The 24,222-nt window shown below is 36.4% G+C and overlaps 1 protein-coding gene across 2 annotated transcripts in view; it reads left to right on the forward strand.

Moving 5' to 3' along the window:
- Positions 1-24,222, forward strand: part of LOC127844080 (ankyrin repeat domain-containing protein 12-like) — a 112,685-nt gene that overhangs the window by 23,170 nt on the left and 65,293 nt on the right. For both annotated transcript variants that reach the window (XM_052374047.1, XM_052374048.1), the window contains exons 2-3: positions 4,825-5,005; positions 20,374-20,470. In XM_052374047.1, the coding sequence (XP_052230007.1) occupies positions 4,937-5,005; positions 20,374-20,470 (166 nt within the window). In that variant the 5' untranslated portion in view covers positions 4,825-4,936. The remainder of the gene's footprint in view (positions 1-4,824; positions 5,006-20,373; positions 20,471-24,222) is intronic.

The raw sequence follows: 24,222 nt of genomic DNA on the forward strand, positions 1-24,222 counted from the left end.
TGCAAAAATGGAGACAAAAATATTTAAAGACAATATAACCACCAAATCGGATGGAAAATGGCCGCCATTATACTATTGCACAATCCAATAATCCGGGGCATTGGAAAGCTTAATTAAGCATTAAAAATAGGAAGCGTCATTTTGATTAGGAGCATGGGTTGCATTGCACTATACTTTTCTGACAATTTTTGTGTAATTTTCTAGCAAAAGACTAACAGTCCACGTGCATTTCGTGAAAAACGTGAGAAAATAAGAATTAGTGTACATTGTGTGATTTTTCCTCTGGGAAAGCATGGGCATTACCGGTAAATTTGAATGTCGCATGGGAGACAGGGATACAGTTGTTGAGGTACACCACTGTTGAACGTTTAATATTTATACACACAAAATGCAATTGCATTACTCAATAACATCTGCCAATTACGAAGTGCAAAATGACCCCCTTTCACACCTACCATTACCTGCAAAAAAGACCTCGTTCGCACCTACCCTTGCCTGCTCTCCGGAATGTCGACAACAATCCCCATCGGAATTCATCAATAAAGAAGTATAAAAACACAAACAAATAAATGTCCGCAAGTTTATTTAAACAAATTTATTTTTGACCAAAACTTCTTCTACCGCATTCATATCTACCAGTAGCGACTTCTTGTTGTTTCGACAATGGCCCCTCAGTCTGTACGATTATAGGGGGGTAGATTTCTGGAAAAAAACATGGCGGCCATTTTGATTATTTACGATTACACAACATATTTTTTACCAATTTAGCAGCCAGGATAGCGTTGTATCAATGTATAGCGCGCACCAGCTTTTTAATTTGAATTTTGGAGGTAAAACACTGCGCGCTATACGTGGAAACCTACAGTAATCTGAGTGTTTACTTTATTCACATGCATTAAACTCTGTTTCTTTGTAGCAAGGTTCAGCTAAAGCTTGTCTGAAAATTAATGTGCTTAGTTTGTTTGTGACTTTAAGAACAAAATAATTTTATCCAGAGGTAGGGTTATTTTAATATTGGGGCAGGTTGGATTGACTTATTTTTCCAATTAATATTTTGTGTTTACAAAAAACCAAAATGAATGAACTCGCATATTTGTAATTTTATAATGTTATTATAATGAATGTAAGTGGTTTAATACTGACTAACAAATACATACAAGTCAAATTTCAGTCAACTCACTGTCATTATTCAAGCAGTTTTTTCTATTCATTTGTGAGGTCATGAAGTTTAATTGATTTGAATACATGAATAAAGCTTCAAGGAAAGTAGATAGAAGGTGAAATATTAGCTTGTCAAAGCGAGTAATGTGGAAGAAATGTTTTGTGGGGTTGAAACATGTATTTGCATTTATGTATCTCATTTTATATCAAGTAATACTGCAAGTTAATCAGTTCTATAAAATCATCAATAGCAAATAAAAACAAGTTCACTGTGACACTCTGAATAACCAACAACATAGGAAAATGAAAAAGGGACAATAAGGGTGAGACAAATTTTTAAAAGGTGGGGCAGAGAAATGGAGTGGGGGGACCCGATATTTGAAAGGGGAGTGGGGGCCCTGCCATTCTTCTTCAGCAAAATGCCTAAATATAATTGGCCTTATTTGGCCGTGCTCTGTGAAGAGAGGGTTAAATGCATGTGCGTAAATTTTCGTCCCAGATATTGAGATAAGCCTGTGAAGCCTGTGCAGTCTGCACAGGCTAGTAAGGGACAACACTTTCCTCCTAAACTTGATTTTTTCTAAGAAGAGACTAAATTCTTTAAACGAAAAATTCCCTGATTAGCATGTGCTTTTCACACAGCACGGACCAATTTTGTCATTTATATGTCTTGATGTGTTCTTTGCATATGTATGTATTTACTCACGTCATGTATCTACTGTGTCATTGGAAGGTAAATGAGATATGATGGACAGGGGTAAACTAGCCTGTTACAAACTTCCTATTGTAAAACTTCCTTATTGATAAGTCTCTGTCTAGAAGTGCATGTGTGTTTGGCTTGCAGAGTGGCTGTAAAGAATTTTCACATCAATGAAACTTAATACATGCACAGTTTCAAATGGTGGGTGTGTATCATCAGTGTAATAATGGCATTCCTCTGTCATACTTTATTAGGAATAGCATACCAGTTGCTTTGCTTTCTCATAGACTTTCCCACACAATGTTACACCAGATCTTTAAGTTCTAGAATTTGACCTTTATTTTTCCCATCCTCAAAAGCTCTTTACAGCTATTCTTAGAAACCATCTGTCTTCAGTGATGAAGTAGTCAAGCTGATTTTATGGACATCATCAATTCCTTTTAATGAAAAAAGTTATAGAGATATGGACGATATGGTTATTATCTGGATTGAATTTCAGCCATCAGGGTTCGACATTAACTTTTTTTACAGCAAGACCGTCAGACCAGCTCCTCTTTAAATGTACAAGCCCGAACCTGATGTCTACTAGACTACAAATGACATAGCAAATGAACACAATTGTGTCATGTAACTGTTTAATCAGGATTTATCAGTTAATAATCAGTGAACACCAGATTTTTTTTGATGCATAGAGTAAAACAATAAAAATAAATTTTTTGTTTTGCTTTTCTCCGTCAAATTCAATCCATCTAGGATAAAGTTGACGTTTTTGTGTTTCTTCATATTTACGTTTCGTGTCAGTTTAAGCGTCGGATTCTTTTTTATTAACTGATTGTCGGACGAAAATCCAAACTTGAACAAAGCCATTCTTTAAATTACAGTCTCTTGTCTGCTACCCAAAAATGTTTACATTGACGATACCGATTTTCGATAGAAGTCGTAAAATAATGCTCAACAGTTTTACGACACTGCAGAAAATCATTAATATAAATAAAAACTTGACCAATGGAAACAAGTAATTTCTGCAGGAAGCTCTCCTTTGCGTCTAAAAATAGCGATGAATCATGTGAATGCTCCGCAATATTTAAATACACTAGTTTTGTTTTAATGTAAATAACAGATACGAGAGTAATTTTACACATAAAAAATAAATGTTTTCACAGCAGTTAGTTATAGTTATATAAATCAGTATAGATTTTTTAATATACGACCAGTTGGACAAGCTAGCCCGCAGTTTTACTAGCCCGACCACCGATCTTACTAGACAATGTCTGTCGGACGTGCCTTAGTGTTGAACCCTGGCCATGATGTTGAATTACCTTGTTTCATCTGATTGAAGTAGGAATTACTTTGAGCATGTACATTGTACAGTACAGCCCACGCGGAACCAACATTATCCTGGGTCACGCCACGGCCAGTATCGTTATTACTCAGCGGCCGCGTGGTGCGTTCAGGTGGCGTATCGCCGAGGAACTCGACATAGATCGGCGCAGCGAAGCTGAGTCTTTATGAACCTTGCGTACTTTCACGGAATAAATCCACCGCATACGTACGCGGAGGATTTAGTGAAAAGATATTCACCTACATGTACATTTGTGTAGTGTATAAAGCTAGATTTACACTACTTATATAGTTATTTTTTTCAAGTTTTAATAAGCGATATGGAACGTAATGGGCTTTAATAAGTTATCGTTGAATTAATTGCCCACAACTGTAAATGTTTCGTTCAATTGTCAAATGAGCATTATTAAATTTGTAATACGAAACACACTTCTAAATTTTACTGCTAATGCAACATTAACAAATTGTAGCATCAAATAAACATTTCTTTATCCTTTGTCTCAATAAAAAGTGTGGGAAAATTATGCAGACATGTAGAACGTTGCATGGAAAGTGTGGGTAAATTTTGTGTTGTATAAAACCATGAACATCACGTCAGGCAAATGCTTGCTCAGTGGGGAAAAAAAACGCCCCAATTGTACATGTACGTTATTTCATCACATCTTTAAATAGTTTAGGTTTTATTCTGTTTGCTGTTCATAAGTACATGTATCTAAGGGTTGAAAATGAAGCATTTAGATCTTGAATCTTGTAAGAAAGGTCTTTAATTAAATTTAATTTTCTAAGGGACTACAAATGCGTCAAAATACAGTCATAAATAAGTGGTAAAGGGTTAATTTAGGTTATCATGGCCTAGTGTGATCAAAATTCTGAGGGACAAACAAGTTTAATGATGATTGATGATAATTGCTTGGCCCATCTTTCAGCCAAGCATTAAGACTTGTTGTTAATGCTGGTGTATCATTTGAAAATTCAATAAAATGCTTTCAAGTCAGTTTTTATGGAGGAAATGCATGGTCTTGGCTTGCTGCATGTGATGCATTTGCTGTAATTAATCCCTCACTGCAAAAAGAGGAATGTCTGTATTATTTATATAAACATTCAGGTTTTTATGCCCCTGAAGGAGGGCATATAGTGATCAGACCGTCCGTCCGTCCATCTGTCCGTCCTTCCGTCTCACTTTGCGTTTAGGTTTCGCGTGTAGGTTTCTAAAAATGCTCATAACTTCTCTGTCCCTTCACATAGCAACTTGATATTTGGCATGCATGTGTATCTCATGGAGCTGCACATTTTGAGTGGTGAAAGGTCAAGGTCATCCTTCAAGGTCAAAGCTAAAAAAAACATGTATCAAAGCGGCGCAGTAGGGGGCTTTGTGTTTCTGACAAACACATCTCTTGTTTTTTCCTGATGTTGTGAAGCGGCCCTGGCCCCCTCACCTTGTGAATAAAATGAGTCACAAACTTTTCAAAATTGTGAAAAAGTCACGGGTCGCATAGTGTACTCTTTGTATTTCAAGTCTTGCTTCTAACTGGTTTCCGTTTCCAGGTTCTACTACAAGAAAAAACGATGTCCCGATGCTGTGTAAGTATCAATTCTAACATCAGACTGGTGTTTGTTTTTAGGTTCCACTACATGTGATGCTGATGGGCCAGAGCGGCGCTGTGTGCAGAGCTGGAGAGGTTCCCGCCCCTGACCCCTGACCTCGCGTACTGTGACCCAACCCCAGCCTTCTGTATGCCTTCTCTCGTGATTCCCAGAGGACTCATTCAGGATATGTCTGACAAGAAGTCCCCTCCTAGAAAGGTAACGGATTACGCGATCACGTTTGCAGTTTTGTAGTCAAAGCGGTAGACACATGTATGTCACTGAATCAAAATGTCTATTTGACAACCAGAAAGACTGAATTCGTTTTAAATTGAAGCATATTTATCATTCTCACACTTTCTATTTTAAATTATGGTACTTAGCATATTTCTTTGAGCAACAACCTGACCAAGTATTCAAAAGAATAAGTTACAAAATACAGATTCATTACAAATATTTCATGGTATTCTGTCTTCAATATTCCGTTTACACAGCCCTTTCCCTTTTTTTCATACCCAAAGAGACTCTGTGCCCACAGGCTCCAACAAAGACCACTTTATTAATTAAAATGTACTCATAGCTAATTTACTAATTAGTGCCATAGAAATGATGGGAGCCCCACAGTTGTATGGCATCATTCCAGACCCCTGGCCAAGTTAGGAATTTCCGATCCAGTGGCTGGGATCTTTGTGTTGACATCATTCAACCCTCATCACTGACTCAATCTCCTAATGACTCAATGGTTTCTGCTCCTGACAGGGTTAATCATCCAGTTTCCATCTGTGACTGTGATTCATCAAGCTTGCAGGCTACATGTATGAATTGACTAAAACCAATCCAAGGGATACCCGTTGGTAATTTGGTACTTGTAACAGTCGAAGTCCATCTGGGCAGGAAATAAGCATGGCTTGTTTTCTATAGGTATCATAAGTTTTAGCCCGGCTGTTTTCGGAGAAAACCCGAGGTATTGTCATAGCCAGCTTATCGTGTTTGTCGTTGTGTGGTACACTTTGTGCTAAAACCTTTACATTTTGTCAAGGTTTTAAACATTGGCTCTAAAGTCAAAGTGCTTCACCCTACACCTTTGAAACTTGGTATGTAGCTGCACCTTGATTAGTTCTACATGCCACACCCATTTTTTGGTCACTAGGTCAAAGGTCAAGGTCACTGTGACCTCTAAAAAATAAAAATAAAATTCTGACTAGCTTTCATTTATTCAAAACTGCACCCTCAGCCGAGCTTTGCACCCGTTATGCGGTGCTCTTGTTTTAAACAAATACGTATCATTTATAAGTATTAAGTGCAACCGCGCGTTTAAAGGGTTAGAAAAATGTCGGATCAGTGTGGGGACCTCATGTTACAAACACACTGTTGCACTTTACTGAAAAAATAGTTATTTGTTGAAAGAAATCATGATACATATAGAAAACTCTCACTAGGCTCTCCATGTTATCCCATTAAAAATGGTAAAATATTTAAAAAGACATCCTTACAAATGTTATCTGGGTCGTGCTTTATTCTCCCAACACTGATCTTAAAAAGTCACGTGGTATAGGCACCATGTTTGAGCACATCACAATTATCTGTTTGGCCTTCAAGCATTTTGCCAGAATTAGTTTATTATGTATTGAAATTAAGAAAATCAGTTTGAATTCAGACAAATCTTGTTAATAAAATTAATATTAAAATGCAGATGTTTAAAGTGCTGGCAAGAAATCTGTGGTAAAAGTCAATAAAAGCTATTATTGTTAATAATTAAGAGTTGGAAGCCATACACTGATACTCAGATAAGGCCAGTTATCTGCCTGAAGGCTTCCTATCTTGCAAGATGTTTGATATAATATATCAATATTTAATGACATGAGAAATGTCATTACTTCAAAACATTATCATAGACCACAATCTGTTAAAGGAATTATTCCTTTAGGACACTCAGACAGTATATTTTCTTAAAAAGATACTTAAGTCATTGTATTTATTTCTACCTGCAATTTTTAAAAAGTTCAAATCAACATTTTACTAGAAATGGCGCGGCAGAGGCCGACGCGTATCCCCACGCCGAATGTTTGACCTATGTGTGCCCCAGGGTTGGTAATGGGGCCATGCATAGCTGAGATTGACCGTATTGTCATAAGAGAAGTTCATCATCAATTAGAAGTGAATTGGTGTAGAAATGAAGAAGTTATAGTAAAAGGCAATTTTGGGTGGGTGTGACATATGTGGGCAGGGCGCCCCAGGGTTGGTAATTGTGCCATGCATAGTTGAGATTGACCGTATTGTCATAAGAGAAGTTCAGTATCAATTTGAAGTGAATCGGTGTAGAAATGAAGAAATTATAGTAAAAGGCAATTTTGGGCGGGTGTGGTCTATGTGGGCGGGGCCCCAGGGTTGGTAATGGGGCCATGCATAGTTGAGATTGACTGTATTGTCATAAGAGAAGTTCAATATCAATTTGAAGTGAATCGGTGTAGAAATTAAGAAATTATAGTAAAGGCAATTTTGGGTGGGTGTGGTCTATGTGGGCGGGGCCCCAGGGTTGGTTATGGGGCCATGCATAGTTGAGATTGACCCTAATGTCATAAGAGAAGTTCAGTATCAATTTGAAGTGAATCCGTGTAGAAATGAAAAAATTATAGTAAATGGAATTTTTTGGTGGGTGTGGCCTATGTGGGCGGGCGCCCCAGGGTTGGGATTGGGGCCATGCATAGTTGAGATTGACCCTAATGTCATAACAAAAGTTCAGTATCAATTTGAAGTGAATCCGTGTAGAAATGAAAAAATTATAGTAAATGGAAATTTTTGGTGGGTGTGGCCTATGTGGGCGGGACGCCCCAGGGTTGGGAATGGGGCCATGCATGGTTGAGATTGACCGTATTGTCATAAGAGAGGTACAGTATCAATTTGAAGTGAATCGGTGTAGAAATAAAGAAGTAAATGTAAAATAACCTAAAAAAATGAGTGATAATTTCTGACGCGGCCCCACCCCAACCGCTATAACTTTTGACCCAAGGGTCAGATCAAAATTCCAAATAGTGCAGGGTCGCACATATGCTCATAGCTACCATGTGTGTAAGTTTCAAGGTTCTAGTGCTTTTAGTGTAGGAGGAGATAGTGGCCAGGACGGACGGACAGACAGACGGACGGACGGCGGAGATAACCACAATATCCCCACCTTTTTTTCAAAAAGCGTGGGGATAATAATGTTTTTTGATGTATTAAGTTCTTAAAAAAAGTACAGTGGCAGCCTGATACATGACAAAATGTTAGTGTTGCCTGTCATTACAATTTCACAGGTTTGCCAGTCATTTCAATTTAAATGGCCAGTCATTCCATTTTCAAGTTATAGCCAGTCATTCCTTTTGTACAGAACTGTTTCCTTGATGAAGAAATATCCAACTGACTACTTTGTCTATTTGTTAAAGAAACGGTCAGTTTGGATGATGTTTCCTGTTTCTGCAGATGACACATATATGTTTAACTGCAGTCTGTTGACAATCATCTCATTATTTATGCAAAGGACAGGCTTTTGTAATTGACTCAGCGGAAATAGCACTCTAATTGCTTTAAGTTATCGTGTGACTGGCATTTGTAATGAATAGACTACTTCTTAGCCTGTATTTCTAGTGTTTTCCTAATTTGATGTCATTTAATCAGTTAATTCCGTGCAATGGCATTTATTTATAATAATGCAATAAGTGTTCATAACCTGTCAACAACATTAAGAAAATATAGTTCTAATTTTATTATCAGATATATTTTTCAGAGCTTGGTAGAACTGAAAGAGTTTTCAAATAAACATTATTTATTAGCCATGTTGTCAAATCCCTTATAGATTGCTTTTTAATATATCAGACTAATGCTTCTCTGGTTTAATACCTGCCAGGGGCTTTTCTGCCTATTTTGGGAAAAGGAGTCTGACCAAATTGGGAATTTTTTATCGACAAAATTTGCCACTTTGGGAATTTTTGCTTCGATGAAACCGCTCATTTGGGAAAAAATTGTGAATTTATCATGCTTAAATAATTCAGTGGTTTAACAAATAAATTTGTTTTTATTTGTTATTTTGTCTTCTTTATATAAACAGATGCAATATTGGGCATGTTCAACGTTTATTCAAGTACTGCAGTTTCAGGGCTTTTTTTCCTTCTTTGGGACCCGCTGAAAATCGGCCCTTTCCCCTCGGATTTTATTTCCCCTCAGAAGGTAAATTTTCCCCCAGACTTCCTTTTTTTTCCCCTAAAAAAAAATTTTTTTTTTTTTTTTTTTTTTTTTTTTTTAACTTTAAATACATAAGTTTACCTGATCCAGTGTAGAAACTATAACATATTGCATAATTAAATTATCTGTTGCCGTGAATTTGTTTTAAAAACAGCAAAATATGTTGAATTGATTATTTAAGACTCCTTATTTTCCCCTAAATCCGGCGTTTCGCGTGATTTTTTCCCCCAAAATCCTGCATTTCGCGCGAATTTTTTTCCCCTCAAAAAAGGCCAGGCCCTTTCCCCAAAATCAGATAAAAAACCCTGAGTTTTGTTTTACAGTAAATACAGTTACACTCTGAGATAAGAACTGAACAGTCAAAACCTTATAGCAGATATTTTTGACCAAAACAAACACTGGTTAGTCACACAAGCAGGGTTCGCACAGGGCTTGAAAAGTGCTTGAAAACGAGTCCTTGGCTTGAAAAGCCCTTGAACAAAGGTTGGCCTTGAAAAAGTGCTAGAAAAGTACTTATTTCATGTAAAAAAGCCTTGAAATTTTTTATTTTGTTCAAAATTACTTTTATCATCGCCATAAACTTAAATCGTTCTTAAGGAAAATATTAAGAAAATTTATCATAAATTCCTTCGCGCAAAAAATGTGTACCAAAATATAAGTTTCGTACACTATTGGGTACGAAACATTAAGTGTACACGTCACAGATTATGTGTACTACGTCAGAGGTTCGCCATTGTGATCAATTTTCGCGAGTAAAAATTCAGCGATGGGGTAGTGTCGTTTCCAACCAGAGTGGTTAACTGAATATTCCTGGCGCTACTTTCTGGTCATAAACACCGATGATATGCAGAAAAATGCTTAAATAATTACAACTTATACGATACGTCAACATTCTTTAAACATGAATATTCATGGCGCTATTTTCTGGTCATAAACAAGTTGTCACAATGACGTTTATCGTTATGTTTTGCGCGAAACTTATGAATGTTCCTCAGAACAGAAAACAAATGACATTTGAAAAGTACATTGTTGGGTCCATATAAAGACCATTGGTGTCGGGGGGAATGGGTGAAAGCGCTTTGAAAAGCCACGATAAAGGGGAAACCCACAAAGAAAACATGAAATTGAGAAGCAAACAGGGGTCCTGCATTGTGCTTTTTGGTGAAACAGGAAGGTGCTATTGTTAAAACTGTGCAATCTAAAACAGACATTAACAACAACAGCCCTGTGAAATACAAAATGTTATAGTAACTGACTTCTGTTTAAATGAAATGAACTAGTCTGTTTGATGTGAGCATATAAAGAGACAGTGTGTTTGTTTGTAATAACTTTAAAAAGTAAATACATATGTGAGACTCATTGAGTTAAGGATGGATAACATTTATGTGTATGTAATAATTAGAAATAACACAAGTGATTTATTGTGAAATTAGTTTAATGTGTTAGAGCAAATAAATGATATATACTGTGTTAATCTGGCTTGAAAATGCATTTTTTAAAGGAAACTAACATACGGTTCTCGGCCTTGAAAATGAAAATTTGGCCTTAAAAAGTCCTTGAAAAGTGCTTGAATTTAGGTTTGAGATTTTTGTTTGAACCATGACAAGTTATAAGACACTTCATTCTTTAAAATAAGACACTTCATTCTTAAAAAAAAAAATGTTGTTTTTTTTGGGGGGGGGGAGTATTGGGATTTTTTTTATAATTTCAGTTTGGGATCGGGTCCGTTTGCTTTGGGAGTGCCTCTTTGCCGGAGGCGCAGACAGTGCTGTAAAACCCCTGCCTGCTCAGGAGAGCTTCAAACTTTTGTTTATTTACCCATACACAACTACACGTTCACATGTAAATACAAAAACATTTGATAAAATCCTTTAAGAAACCATGCGATTTGAGATTTGTAAGGAAGTTTAAAGAAAAAACCAAATGCCCTTGACCTCTTAGGACCTAAGGTAAAATGCATGTTTATGTCAGTATAAGAGATAACAAGATGTTATCATTCCTTCCAGACGATCATAATACATTATTAAGATGTAACCTTGGCAAAATGTCAAGGTAGCAGAACATTCTGTTTCAATAAGATGGTGCTTTGGCAATAAATCTTAGTGAGCTGTCATGGAAAACTTGGCCCTCTTAATCCAAGCCATTGAAGAAATGTCAGGATTTCTGGTTTCTTTTTGGAGCTTTTTGGAGCAGTTGGGGCATTTATTGATTGAAACACTTATGTAAAACGTACGCATATACATGTACTAGATATCTGAAGAGCTTTCTGAAGTCTGTAGCTTTTATCGTATTAAAACAACAAACACTACTAATACAACGATGAAACAGACATCAGAAACTATTTACAATAAACAATCCCTTCGACATAAAATTAATGTTGTACTTGTATGTTACATTCATTTTGCATTCTCATGTAAATGCATGACAAGTTGGATTTTACAATGTAATAAGATATCATGTAAACTGTTTTTTCTCGCATTTCACATAATTATGTAGTATTTATACATGTGAGATGTGCAATTTTAAGCTTTACACCTTCATGTTAAGCTCGGCTGTTTTCGGAGAAAACCCGAAGTATTGTCATTATAGCCAGCTCGTCGTGTCGTGTTGTCCGCCGTCCGCGTCGTGCTAAAGCATTAACATTTTGTCAAGGTTTTGAACATTTGCTATAAAATCAAAGTGCTTCCACCTACAACTTTGAAACTTCATATGTAGCTGCACATTGATGAGTTCTACATGTCTCACCCTTATTTGGGTCACTTGGTCAAAGGTCAAGGTCACTGTGACCTCTAAAAAAAAAAAAAAAAATTATGACAAGCTTTCATTAAAAAAATAAGAACCCGCAGCCAAGTGTTGGCACCAGTTATGCGGTGCTCTTGTCAGTTTATTCTGTTCATACTCTAACCCCAGGTTGTTGTTAGTATTGATTATTAATGTGTGGAGATAGCCATAAATGGTGCTTTTATTTACTATTGTTAAATGTAGCACTAAAGCTGCCATCTGTCCATTAAGCATTATATAACATGACGTCATCACGTGTTGGTCAATATGTCAGCCATAAATGGACCAATGTTGGGTAGTGTAAATTGGCTTTTATCACTGCATTGTCATGTTCTAGTCTCATGATATATAATGTCATAATATACTAAATATTTTCCTAATATAATTCAATGTAAATTAACAACTTTAAGCAAAAATTAATGCACCTTTTACACATAGATACCATAACCATGCCTTTTATGAATGGGCATTATAAGCGGAATCAATTTAAGCAATAAAAAGATATGTCATATTCTAACAAAGAGTGAACTAGACACATATATAAATCGACTGTTTTTGCACCTTCATTTTTTTAGGTCGCAGTCCCGGAAATCTGTCAAACGTCCTAGATTTTACAAAATCAATACATACATGTACCTTATAAATCTTAGGCTTGACTGCACCTCGAATCTGTGTTCCCACTAATCCGCAACATCTCCATGGCAATGCCTACCTAAATAGGTGACTACGCTATGTGTCAAAATCGATCAATAAACAGGGGTCCTGTTATCATATCGATTGTCTCACGTTCGCAGTCAAACCAAAAAGGCATTGTATAATGTTGTTGTAAATGGGCTTTAATATACTACGTTATAATTTCCAGCTGCGTAAGAGCAAAGGAGTTGTTCACACATCTGAAGTCCAACACCGTTAAGTAAAAATTAAAACCAGGTTATGTTCACACTCTTCTTCTAAACCCCCAGTAATCATACCAATAAATAAAAAAAATAAGTGAATTTGAACTGTTCGCCATGTCAAAACGTCCAGCAGTAATTTGGTGCTCTTTTCTAACACGAAAAACACGTGGCTTGTATCTAGTAACAGAGGTAGATATGTTTAATTTGACCTAGTTTATTTCGCTTTCAAACTCAGCAATTTATGATGTGAAAAAAAAATGCGTACCAAAAATGCATATATGTCTATATATATTTCTATATGTATACATGTCCCAGAAAATGGGCAAAAGTCCCGGAAAATTGAGCTCAATGTCCCGGAATTGGTCTGAAAATTTATGGCATGTATGGACTGAGTTGTATCTTTTCATGATAGTGCAGCCTCTATCCTGATTGTGAAAAGTATGTTTAAAAGTACTTTCTTAACAATACTTCTAAAAGAAAGTTTGTTTTCGACTTGTAAGGAGCTCATCATCAAGATGAACCATTAATTTTGTTATGTAGAGTATTGCATATTTAGATATTCAATTTTTAAGTTATGTTTATACAGTTTATCAATCAATTAATTATCAATTAATGCAAATCAAATTCACAATGCAATTTTGCACACATATATATATGAGCCTTGTTCTTAGAAACTGGGCATTTGCATAAAGTGTCATCCCAGATTAGCCTGTGCAGTCCGCACAGGCTAATCAGGGAGGACACTTTCCGCCTATACGTGATTTTCAGTAAGGAGGGACTTCCTTGAAACTAAAAATACCATAAAAGTGGAAAGTGTCGTCCCTAATTAGCCTGTGTGGATCATATCTGGGACGACACTTTACGCACATGCATTATGCCCAGTTTTCTCAGAACGCCACTCATATATATGCTGGGCAGAATTGTAGCTTAATGAAGTTTTGAGTGGTTAATTCATTTGTGACATTTTCCCAATTAATTGTACAATTTCAAAAATTAAGTCAGCAAAAATTGGTCAGTATAATTATATGTCTCACCCTCCTTGTATGTTGCCATGGAAATTAATTCACTGCCATTTCCTTCCTACACAGCCATTGTTGATAGTACAATGCCCTTTGTAAATGGTCTGTCATTGATTTTTCTTGAACTGTCACCTGTTGTTTTTGGCTCTAATTGTATTGACCTGAAGTGCATTGCACTGTGTGATTAACAGGTATTGACAAAAACAGTCCACTTCCTCTTGGGTATTGATCCATTTGGTCTTTGTATGAGCGTTTGTTCTGTTAAGAGGGGGAGAATTTAGGTCTCACTTTAAGATTGACATATTCAGCTAATTCAGTGTTTTTGTTTGTTCAAATTCAAGGCCGGTTTACGGCCCCATTTCAAATGGAAAAGTATTATATTTTTCCCAAATGGGACCTAAAGATTCCCAATTGAAGGTTGCAAAAAAGAATGATTAAAAAAAAAAAATTTACTCTCAAAATTAAGTTCATTTCCCATCAAGCTCTTTAACCCTTTGCATGCTGGGAAAAATGTCGTCTGCTGAATTTTTAAAATTAGCATTTTCTTCATTTTTTTTTCAAAGAATACTATCAGAATAGCAAACAGTTTGGATCCAGAAGAGACGCCACGTTCTGTGGCCTCTCATCTGGATCCAAACTGTTTTCAAAGGCCTTTAAAATTCGGTTCCCGCACTGAAAGGGTTAATTTGAACCCGACAGATCATATAATATTGAAAAACACTCTTAATCTCAATTTTGAAACCAACAAAAACAACATTAATTTCCCATTCGGTAAAATAATGCTGTGATTTTTCCCAATCCAAAGGGACCCGGCCTTATTCCCAAAATAGTGTAAAAAAAAAACATGGGCTATTTATTTTGTAAAAATCTTTCATATCAATATTCTTTGTAAGGTATATACATAGTCAAATGAACCATGCTCTGTAATAAAAGGGGGTTAATAATGCATGTGCATAAATTGTCATTCCAGATTAGCCTGTGCAGTCTGCACATGCTAATCAGGGATGACACTTTCCGCTTTTATATTTATGCCCCCCTTCGAAGAAGAGGGGTATATTGCTTTGCTCATGTCGGTCGGTCTGTCGGTCGGTCGGTCGGTCTGTCGGTCTGTCGGTCCGTCCACCAGGTGGTTGTCAGATGATAACTCAAGAACGCTTGGGCCTAGGATCATGGAACTTCATAGGTACATTGATCATGACTCGCAGATGACCCCTATTGATTTTGAGGTCACTAGGTCAAAGGTCACGGTGACCCGAAATAGTAAAATGGTTTCCGGATGATAACTCAAGAACGCATACGCCTAGGATCATGAAACTTCATGGGTAGATTGATCATGACGCGCAGATGACCCCTATTGATTTTGAGGTCACTAGGTAAAAGGTCAAGGTCACGGTGACCCGAAATAGTAAAATGGTTTCCGGATGATAACTCAAGAACGCATACGCCTAGGATCATGAAACTTCATGGGTAGATTGATCATGACTCGCAGATGACCCCTATTGATTTTGAGGTCACTAGGTCAAAGGCCAAGGTCACGGTGACCTGAGATAGTAAAATTGTTTTCGGATGATAACTCAAGAACGCATACGCCTAGGATCATGAAACTTCATAGGTAGATTGATCATGACTCGCAGATGACCCCTATTGATTTTGAGGTCACAAGGTCAAAGGTCAAGGTCACGATGACCCGAAATAGCAAAATGATTTTCGGATGATAACCTAAGAACGCTTTTGCCTAGGATCATGACACTTCATAGGTACATTGATCGTGACTCGCAGATGACCCCTATTGATTTTCAGGTCACTAGGTCAAAGGTCAAGGTCACAGTGACAAAAAACGAATTCACACAATGGCTGCCACTACAACGGACAGCCCATATGGGGGCATGCATGTTTTACAAACAGCCCTTGTTTTTATTTACAGTCTCTTCTTAGCAAAAATTCAGTTAAGGTGGAAAGAGTAGTCCCTGATTAGTCTGTGTGGACACATGCATTAACTCTTTAAGTGCGGGAACCCAATTTTGAAGGCCTTTGCAAACAGTTTGCATCCAGATGAGACGCCACAGAACGTGGCGTCTCATCTGGATCCAAACTGTTTGCTATTCTGATAGTATTCTTTGAAAAAAAAATCGAAAAAAATGCTTATTTTAGAAATTCAGCAGACGACATTTTAGCAGACGACAAATTTCCCAGCATGCAAAGGGTTAAACCCCATTTTTCTTAGAGCACGGCTCATATTTAGGTCTGGCGGTTTTAATATTCAGTCAGGTGCAATGTAACTAGAAACAGCATTCAATAAAAGTTGCCTTAAAGCAATAAGATGAATGTCAAAACCGTGGCCTTCTATCATGGTATGTCTATACATGTTGGGAAGTTGAGCAGGAGCAAACAATGTGTAAAGCACTTAATGGCAGAATAGACTACTGTTCCACCTACATATGGACTAATACGTGCGAAACTGTTCTATCTGGTTTACATCTCTATATCAGATGCCATTGTTATGGGCAGCAAGTGGATCCCTCACCTCTCAATATTATCCCTGTAGGTGACCTTTTGAACAAATGGTCATTGTCAGTTACTGGCTCATTTGAAAGGTTGCCATCTGGAAATGGAGTGCAATTAATGGAATATGTCCTACATGTACAATCACAAGGTTGCTGCAGGGTTTAAATGACCAATTTAGCCTCTTTCTGGGAAAACTGGGCTTAATGCCTTTGCTTAGGTAATGTCATCCAAGATTAGAATGTGCAGAGTGCACAGGCTGACCAGGGACAACACACTCTGGCTAATCTGGATTTTCCCTTTAAAGAGACTTCCATAAAGCGAAAAATACCCCATAAGTGGAAAGTGTCTGCTCAGATTAGCCTGTGAGACCTGCACAGACTTATCTGTAACAATACTTGACGCACATGCATGAAGCCAATTTTTCCACAAACAAGGTTCAAATATTAGATGATGGTTATGCACTTGATGTTGTGTACTTTTATCAGAGATATAGGAAGTGGTCGGTAAGTTTTTTTATGGTCGATTTTGCTTTCTTTTTAACTTCTTGAAACAATCGTTATGATCATTTTCTCAAGATTTTATTTTATGGCATGGAAGAACAGTCTGTTAATAATATGCGTTACATTTTGTTAAATCAGACAGGAAGTATGTTTGCATACAGAGAGGTTAAATTAAGTGTCCCTCAGGTGTTATTTCAGACAAGTGGCTTAATGTTTGAGATGCTATTTATAGGCATATGTTCATGGTCACACAAGTGACTCAGTGTTTTTATTATCGCTTTCATTTTTAGAACATACATGTACCAGTGCAATTAGTAGGTGATTCTTCTGTTTATTTATGGCACATCAAGTCAAAACAGCCAATAAAAAAGGGCCTTCCTCTTCGAATGGCTTCCCAACATAATGAACAAAAAAGCAATTATGAACAAAACGTTCATTTTTATAGTCACAATCTATGATTAATCTTTATTTTTATTTTCCTGAACAGTAAAGAAACGACTGAATTCATTTACAGCTGAGCATTTTACATTGTACTTAAAGGGGCCTTTTCACAGATTTTGGCATTTTTTTAACTTATTCATTAAATGCTTTATATTGATAAATGTAAACATTGGATCGTAAAAGCTCCAGTAAAAAATCAAGAATAAAATTAAAAAAAGGAAAAGAACATTGCCCGGAGCAGGTTTCCAACCAGTGACCCCTGGAGTCCTGCCAGAATCCTGAAGTAAAAACGCTTTAGCCTACTGAGCTATTCCGCCGAGTACACGTACTTGACGTATTTTATACCTTATATAAGCAATCTTCGTAGTTGCACACAATTTAACGACAAAAACAGAACTCTCCAAATTATTCAATCGTTTCGCGTTGCAACGCTTTATAATTTTTAGGTTTTAAAATCGTCAAAAGATGCATATAATGGCTATATTAGAGCATGGTAAATGTTCAGTATTACTGTTTCCTCACTTATATCATAACTAAAACGAAAATTTGCGAATCTGAAACAACTTTTTTCAATTTTGTCAATTTACCAAAGCGTGAAAAGATCCCTTTAAAAACTATTGCTGGCTTGTCAGAAAGGGAAAAACCATAGCAGTATGGATTGCACCTTTGCATCTATTTAGGCGTAAAGAAACACATTTGCAATTTACCAATGTCTTCTTCTCTCCTGTACTCTGTGATTTATGTTATCAGCACTTAAAACTTGTTTTTTTCACATTGGTTGAGCCAGCATTTTATTTTATTCCTTCCTGTAAGTGATTGATTTATGACTAGTTGTTTTTTTCATATGTTTGTAGTTCTTTTAACTTTATTATTGTGTTTCAAATACCTGAACAATGAGCATTTACTATATTCATTGTGATTTATTGATGTAATCCAATGGCTTTATTTCAGTATTATGTTTTATCAATGTTATTATGCGTTCAGCATTAAAAGCCCATCTTGTAATCTTTTCTTTATCGATCTGGAAGGTCACATCTGTTCATCCTTTGTCCCCCATTCAGTTTAATTTCGCATTTCTACTACTCTCCCCCCCCCCTTCAATTAAATGTCACCTCTCTAGAAGCATTTCTACAGAAGAAAGAACCTCCTGGTGCTATTTTGTTTTCAGAGATAATTGGGGAAAAAACGACCTTGAACATCTGAAGGACATTTTGCTGTTTGGTTTATCAATAACTATAAATGAGAAATCAAAACACCACAGACTTATCTGGGTAGTTTGCTAATCCCTTCCTTAAAGCTCTGACTTACACAGTCATGTATGTTTGTGTTTATGCTGTCAATCTTTTGTACAATTTTCAACTAACAAACTTTCTTTGATGGCGTTACTGTAAACGTATAGAAATTCATTGGTATGAAATTTCGTGGTTTAATAAAAAACAACTAATTCGTTGACATGTAATTTTGTAGATTTCAAATAAAAAACAACTAATTTATTGATACGTAATTTTGTTGATTTCAAATTTTCGGGGAAGACTAACTGTCATAATAATTAAACTTTTATTAAAACAACCAGAGTAATAACGAAGTATAATCTGCTAATCTGTGTTGACAGCAAGACTTGCGGTTAATGTGCACTGAAGCATAAAAGTGTTGCCGATAATTGTCGATAAGAGCAATAAAGCGGCGCACTTGTGGGTCCCCGCTCGCTAATTGCCATCAATGTTGTTTTGACAATATTTGCAATTCTCAGCGCAATCGGTCCCCTAGTAGCAACAATTGAGTAATAATGTCCCCAAAATACACGTGTGAAAACCGTTATGTCTCTTTTAACTTTAATTGGCATTAATTGACATATGTGATAAATCAGCAAACTGTTCATTTGACGACGTCTCGTAAAAGAGAACAATCGTTGATGTATGTAATTTAAATACCATGCTTGATTTAAAAAGTACAAATGACATTCAGAAATGACCGATTTCGGATTAAAACTGTATAAATAATCGTTGGTACTTGAATTCATGTTTCCGCGGACCAACGAAATCCACGAAATTTCGTACCGCAAGAAATTTAATGGTTGACAGTATTTCATGTTTCGTAATGGGAAAATGTCTATTTTACATATTTTCTGTGTTCTTGAATACAATTTAGATTAATAAATCATGTTTATTTGACAGGCTGCATGTGCTTTAATTAACCACCTTTTAAGCATTTAGGTTTTGAATAAATGATGAATAAACAGTGCTTCTTAATTTGTTGTTATCGGAAATGAACATGTATATGAATCGATTTTGAATTTTGTTTCTCCAGCATATTTTAAGTGTTAAAAGCTCTCCTCTCCATTCCTAGATCTTTTCTACAGTTACATTCTGTATACAAATAAATCTTCACGATACTTTAGGGATACTTTTAAGACTAATTTAAGTCACTAAAATAAACTTCTTACACTATTTAGGATATATGAACAGGCACAAATTGTGTTCTTAACCTTTTTACATTTCCTTGGCAATTTTTTTTATTACTGTCTTGAACAAATTGGAAAAGGCTGCCACGCTATCATCAATTGTGCAGTGACTTTCATGATCTCAGTCTTATTCAACGCAGAAATGAATTTGCTTTCTGGAAATGTATATGTCTTGCAATATTTTTACAAATGCTGGGTCAACTTTTAAGAAATAACACGATACACAACTCGCATGACCCAGTTGACAATGATCATGCAGTCTTTAAGACTGAAATATTCACGGAGTAAAGGGCATCTTCCCTACAAAGGTCATGTACCTCGATACCATAATTCAATAAAACGTATGAAAAAACATTATTACCGTTCTTGTCGTTACATTATGCATCAAGACTAACTGTCCAGCGCCGTTTGAAACCTTTGTTTACATACACATCAACTAACCGACATTTTAAAGACACGAGTGATTTCATTGGTCCAATGCGGAGGTGTGTCTTTACAACTGGAGATTTCATTCATTTCATTTTAAACTTCATATGTAGCTGCACCTTGATGAGTTCTACACACCACACCCATTTTTGGGTCTCTTGGTCAAAGGTCAAGGTCACTGTGACCTCTTAAAAAAAAAAAAAATCTGACAAGCTTTCATTTATTCAAAACTGCACCCGCAGCCAAGCGTTGGCACCCGTTATGCGGTGCTCTTGTTTTCTAAGGGACAGCAAAATGGATGTGTAAGTTGTAAAGGTTTAATCAGTCTATGTACTTTCAGGAGAAGCCATTCCTTGTCAGAACTCCACAGTCAGAGGAAAAGACGAGCCTGAAACGCAAGCTACTGTCTCCCCTGTCGCCCTCACATGATGAGGATGGTAAGAGTTGTAGTTCTTATGTTACATCATTTTACCCAGCAGGAAGGGGATATTTTGAGTCACTCTGTTGGTTTGTAGGTCAGTTGATAGGTTTGCGCTAAGGAAAAAAACGTAGGGGGATTCGGGAAAGTTTTTGGATCCTAGATCGTCTGTGGTGCGTTTTTGGGCTATTTCCTGAACAAATTAAGACTATTTTTGTCTGAAATTAGCCTTTTTTTGCTTGAAAATTTTTCTTTGCTGCTGAGCCACTTGCTGACATGTTGCAGCCGATTTTTTTGTTACAAAGACACCGGTGGGGTAGTGATAATGATACATTTACACCGTTAAACAGTTTTCGGTACATGTGGTATTTAGGTTTGAAACCATTAAAACAGCCCACCCGTCTCGGTAGTAATGATACGACATTTTATAAAATCCAAACATTACTTTTTTTCATTTTTTTGAAGAAATGTGTGAAAAATTACTTAGTCAGCATAAGACCGTCATTGCACGTCAAAAACGTGGGACTCACGACGAAACCGTGAGACTTGACAGGTAGACGTTTCCGATTCTGCATTATTTTAGACGTCCTCCGATCGCGAACCTAACATTCGGGCATTTCCTGAGTTTACATTATTTTGTCTGCTTTCTTTTCTAAAGAATTGTGTTAATTTCTGTTGCTTCGACTTTTCACTTTCGCCCGCAGCATCCATTTTTCCCGGAATCTGCAACTCACTTTCTAAATCGGTCTTTCAAGTCGAATAGATACCGTAAAGGGAAGTTACTCTTATCTACTTTTTTAGCCAATCAAAATCGTTGTTTCTTGGGAAATTAATTTATAGTGGCTATGTCAATGCCCTAACTCCGCCCCCATCTGATTAAATGACAATTCCGTACTTGTCAATTCGATAACGTTGAATCGTAACATCTATAGCATAGGTCATTACTTACACGGCACGCTTCAGTGATTCAGTTATCATGTAAATTGCCAAGTAACCCAAATGTTCGAAAAGTCTGGTCGCAGTGTAAAGCATGACCAATTAAGACATTAGCCATGTGGAGAATCGACCTAGGCGGTCGTTATTATCCCCTGGGGCCTCTCCGGTAAGGGTGTTATCTGTGTACTCTTAGCGATGTTTCTGGCGATTTATACGGCCTGAAAACAGGCATTTAGAGTGTGCATTTGTAAAGCATAGGGTCTTTTTTTTTTTTAATCGCCAATTTCATGAAAATCTTATTTTTAATCGCCAGCTAGGAATTGTAATCGCCAATGGCGATTTCGGCGATCGGTAACGCTAACAGAGTTGGCCTATCTGGCTAGCCCTGTGATTGGCACACATACTTCTCACCTAGCTGACCGGAGTTCAATCCAAGTTTTCAGAAGCACATGTGTTTGGTTGGTGTTAATACCGGACAGCTGGGGTTTCCTGCGTGTAATCTGCGGCTTCCCCCTAAAACACCACATCAAAATTGAAATCCTTTGTAACAGTGCTGTGACACTCTCCAGGTCCACACATAATGCAGCCTCTGGCGCAGCATAACCTCATTAACTGACTTTGTCAGTCATTGGATTTCTCCACAAAAGTTTAAAGAGCAAGCAGTTGCCACATTTCTCAAGCAATTGAATTGAAACTTAAAGTAAAGATCTGCATGGTACTTTTCATGTCTAGTCATCCATTTAGTTCTTATTAATGTGCCCTTGAACATTACAGATAAAATGTTGTGGGCTATATTAGTCAAGTGACAAAGCGCTATGTTGAACTCAAATTAAGTGAGAATAAGCTAGTCAGAGGAATTATTGGAATTTATATTCATTAAGGTTACAAATTCAAACTATCAAACATTAACCCTTTCCCACTTGGAAGCAAAGTGTAAATGACTATGTGCTATACTCGCAGTCTGTTTACCCCTGCAAAACTTTCTAGAACTGTTCTATAAAATTTCTAGATTTGTACTTGAACAAATGACTAGAAGTGTTCTGGAATCATCCTTAAAATGGTCTAGAATGATCTAAAACAGTTGTTGAACGTTAAATGAAAATAATTTGTAGAACTAATAGTTCTAAAAAAGTTCTGAATGTTTGTTCTAGAACAATTCTTGAACCATTGTTCTAGAACTATTCCAGAATTGTTCTTGTATAAATTTCCAGAACTGTTTTAGAATAATTATGCTCATGTTACGTTCAACAACTGTTCCTTAATAATTCTAGAACATTTTCAGTATGGTTACAGAACAGTTCAAGTCGGTGTCCTAGAACTGTTCAAGGACATGTTCAGAACTGTTCTAGAATCTTTGTTCCTGACTTATCTGAAGCAAACCTTTGGAACTGTTCTAAACATAGTTCCAAGTGTACTATTCATCAGGATTGACCTGATTACCTTAATATTATTGAATAAAGTTTATATAAGAAAATATATCAACTTAATTTAGCTACAACAAAATATATCAAAAAGTTACAGAATTAGAAAAAAAGCAAAATATTGTTCACATCAATATTATGTATAAACAATAAGTATAATAAATATATAAAAGAACATTTTAAATTGAGGAAATTCCCCTAACTAGAGGGAGTTAGTATGTAGAGCAATTGTAGAACAATTGTAGACCTTCAGGTTCTAGACCTGTTCTATATGTATTCTTATTCCCCATAAGAACTTTTGTAGAACTTACTGGTTCTTAAAGAGTTCTAAATGTGTTCTAGAACTACATTTTAGAACATTTATAGAAATTTCTTGAACTTATTTTGTCCTTGAAATGTTCTAAAAATGTTCTTGACTATTATTGGAACAGTTTCAGAACTAAGCCATGTTCCACAAATGTTCTGGAATTATTCTAGAAAACTGTTCTGGAACAATTCCAGAACATACGTTATAGAACGTGAATATGGAACATTCTAGAACTGTTCTTGATGTTCTAGAAAGCTCCAGAACTGTTCCAATTTCTAGAACAACTTTTCGCAGGGGAAGGTTTTATGCTGTTTGCTGCTCATAAGTATTTTAGGGTTTGAAATGAAGCCTTTAAAACTTAAATACAGTACGAAAGGCTTTAATTATATTAAACTTTCTAAGGGACAACAAATTCATCAACAAACTTATCTATGTCATAATGTTGGAAAAGGTCAATAATTCAAACAAGCAAACATTAAAATGACACAAAGATGTCAAATTCAGTGGTCTGCAGCTATAAATGTAGAAAAGTGGGTGTAACAGTCCACACAGGCTAATCAGGGACAACACTTTCCGCCTGAACTGGATTTTTGCTAAGAAGAGACTTTCTTAAAACAAAAATATCATTAAAGCTTAAAGTGTTGTCCCTGATTAGCCTGTGCAGACTGCAGAGGCTAAGCTGGGATGACACATTACGCACATTCATTAAGCCCTCTTTTCTTGACAGAGCACGGCCCATTTAAATGATTAAAGCTGGGATCAAAACCATGGAACAGTCAGTACAAAGCATTTGGGCTTAAAACTGGTTTGAAGGCTAGAAATATAAAAAACAATGTGAATTAAACCAAAAGCTGGTATTTATAATTGCATTTACATGCAGTAAACAATAGTTTTTTTGTTCATAGATACAGTCTTTCACATATAAGGTGACAGAGTGTTCCTTTCTGGACATAAAACATCTAATCAGATTGGAAACATAAAATGTGCATGCTTTCCTGTAATGAAGCCAAAATAACATAATGACTGATTGACAGCAGACATTCCTGTGTAACTGTTTTACCTATTATACAGTGTTAGTCATTTCAAATGTTAAAAAGTTTTGTCCAT

This window comes from Dreissena polymorpha, chromosome 9 (assembly GCF_020536995.1).
Source record: "Dreissena polymorpha isolate Duluth1 chromosome 9, UMN_Dpol_1.0, whole genome shotgun sequence".
Lineage (NCBI taxonomy): Eukaryota > Metazoa > Mollusca > Bivalvia > Myida > Dreissenidae > Dreissena > Dreissena polymorpha.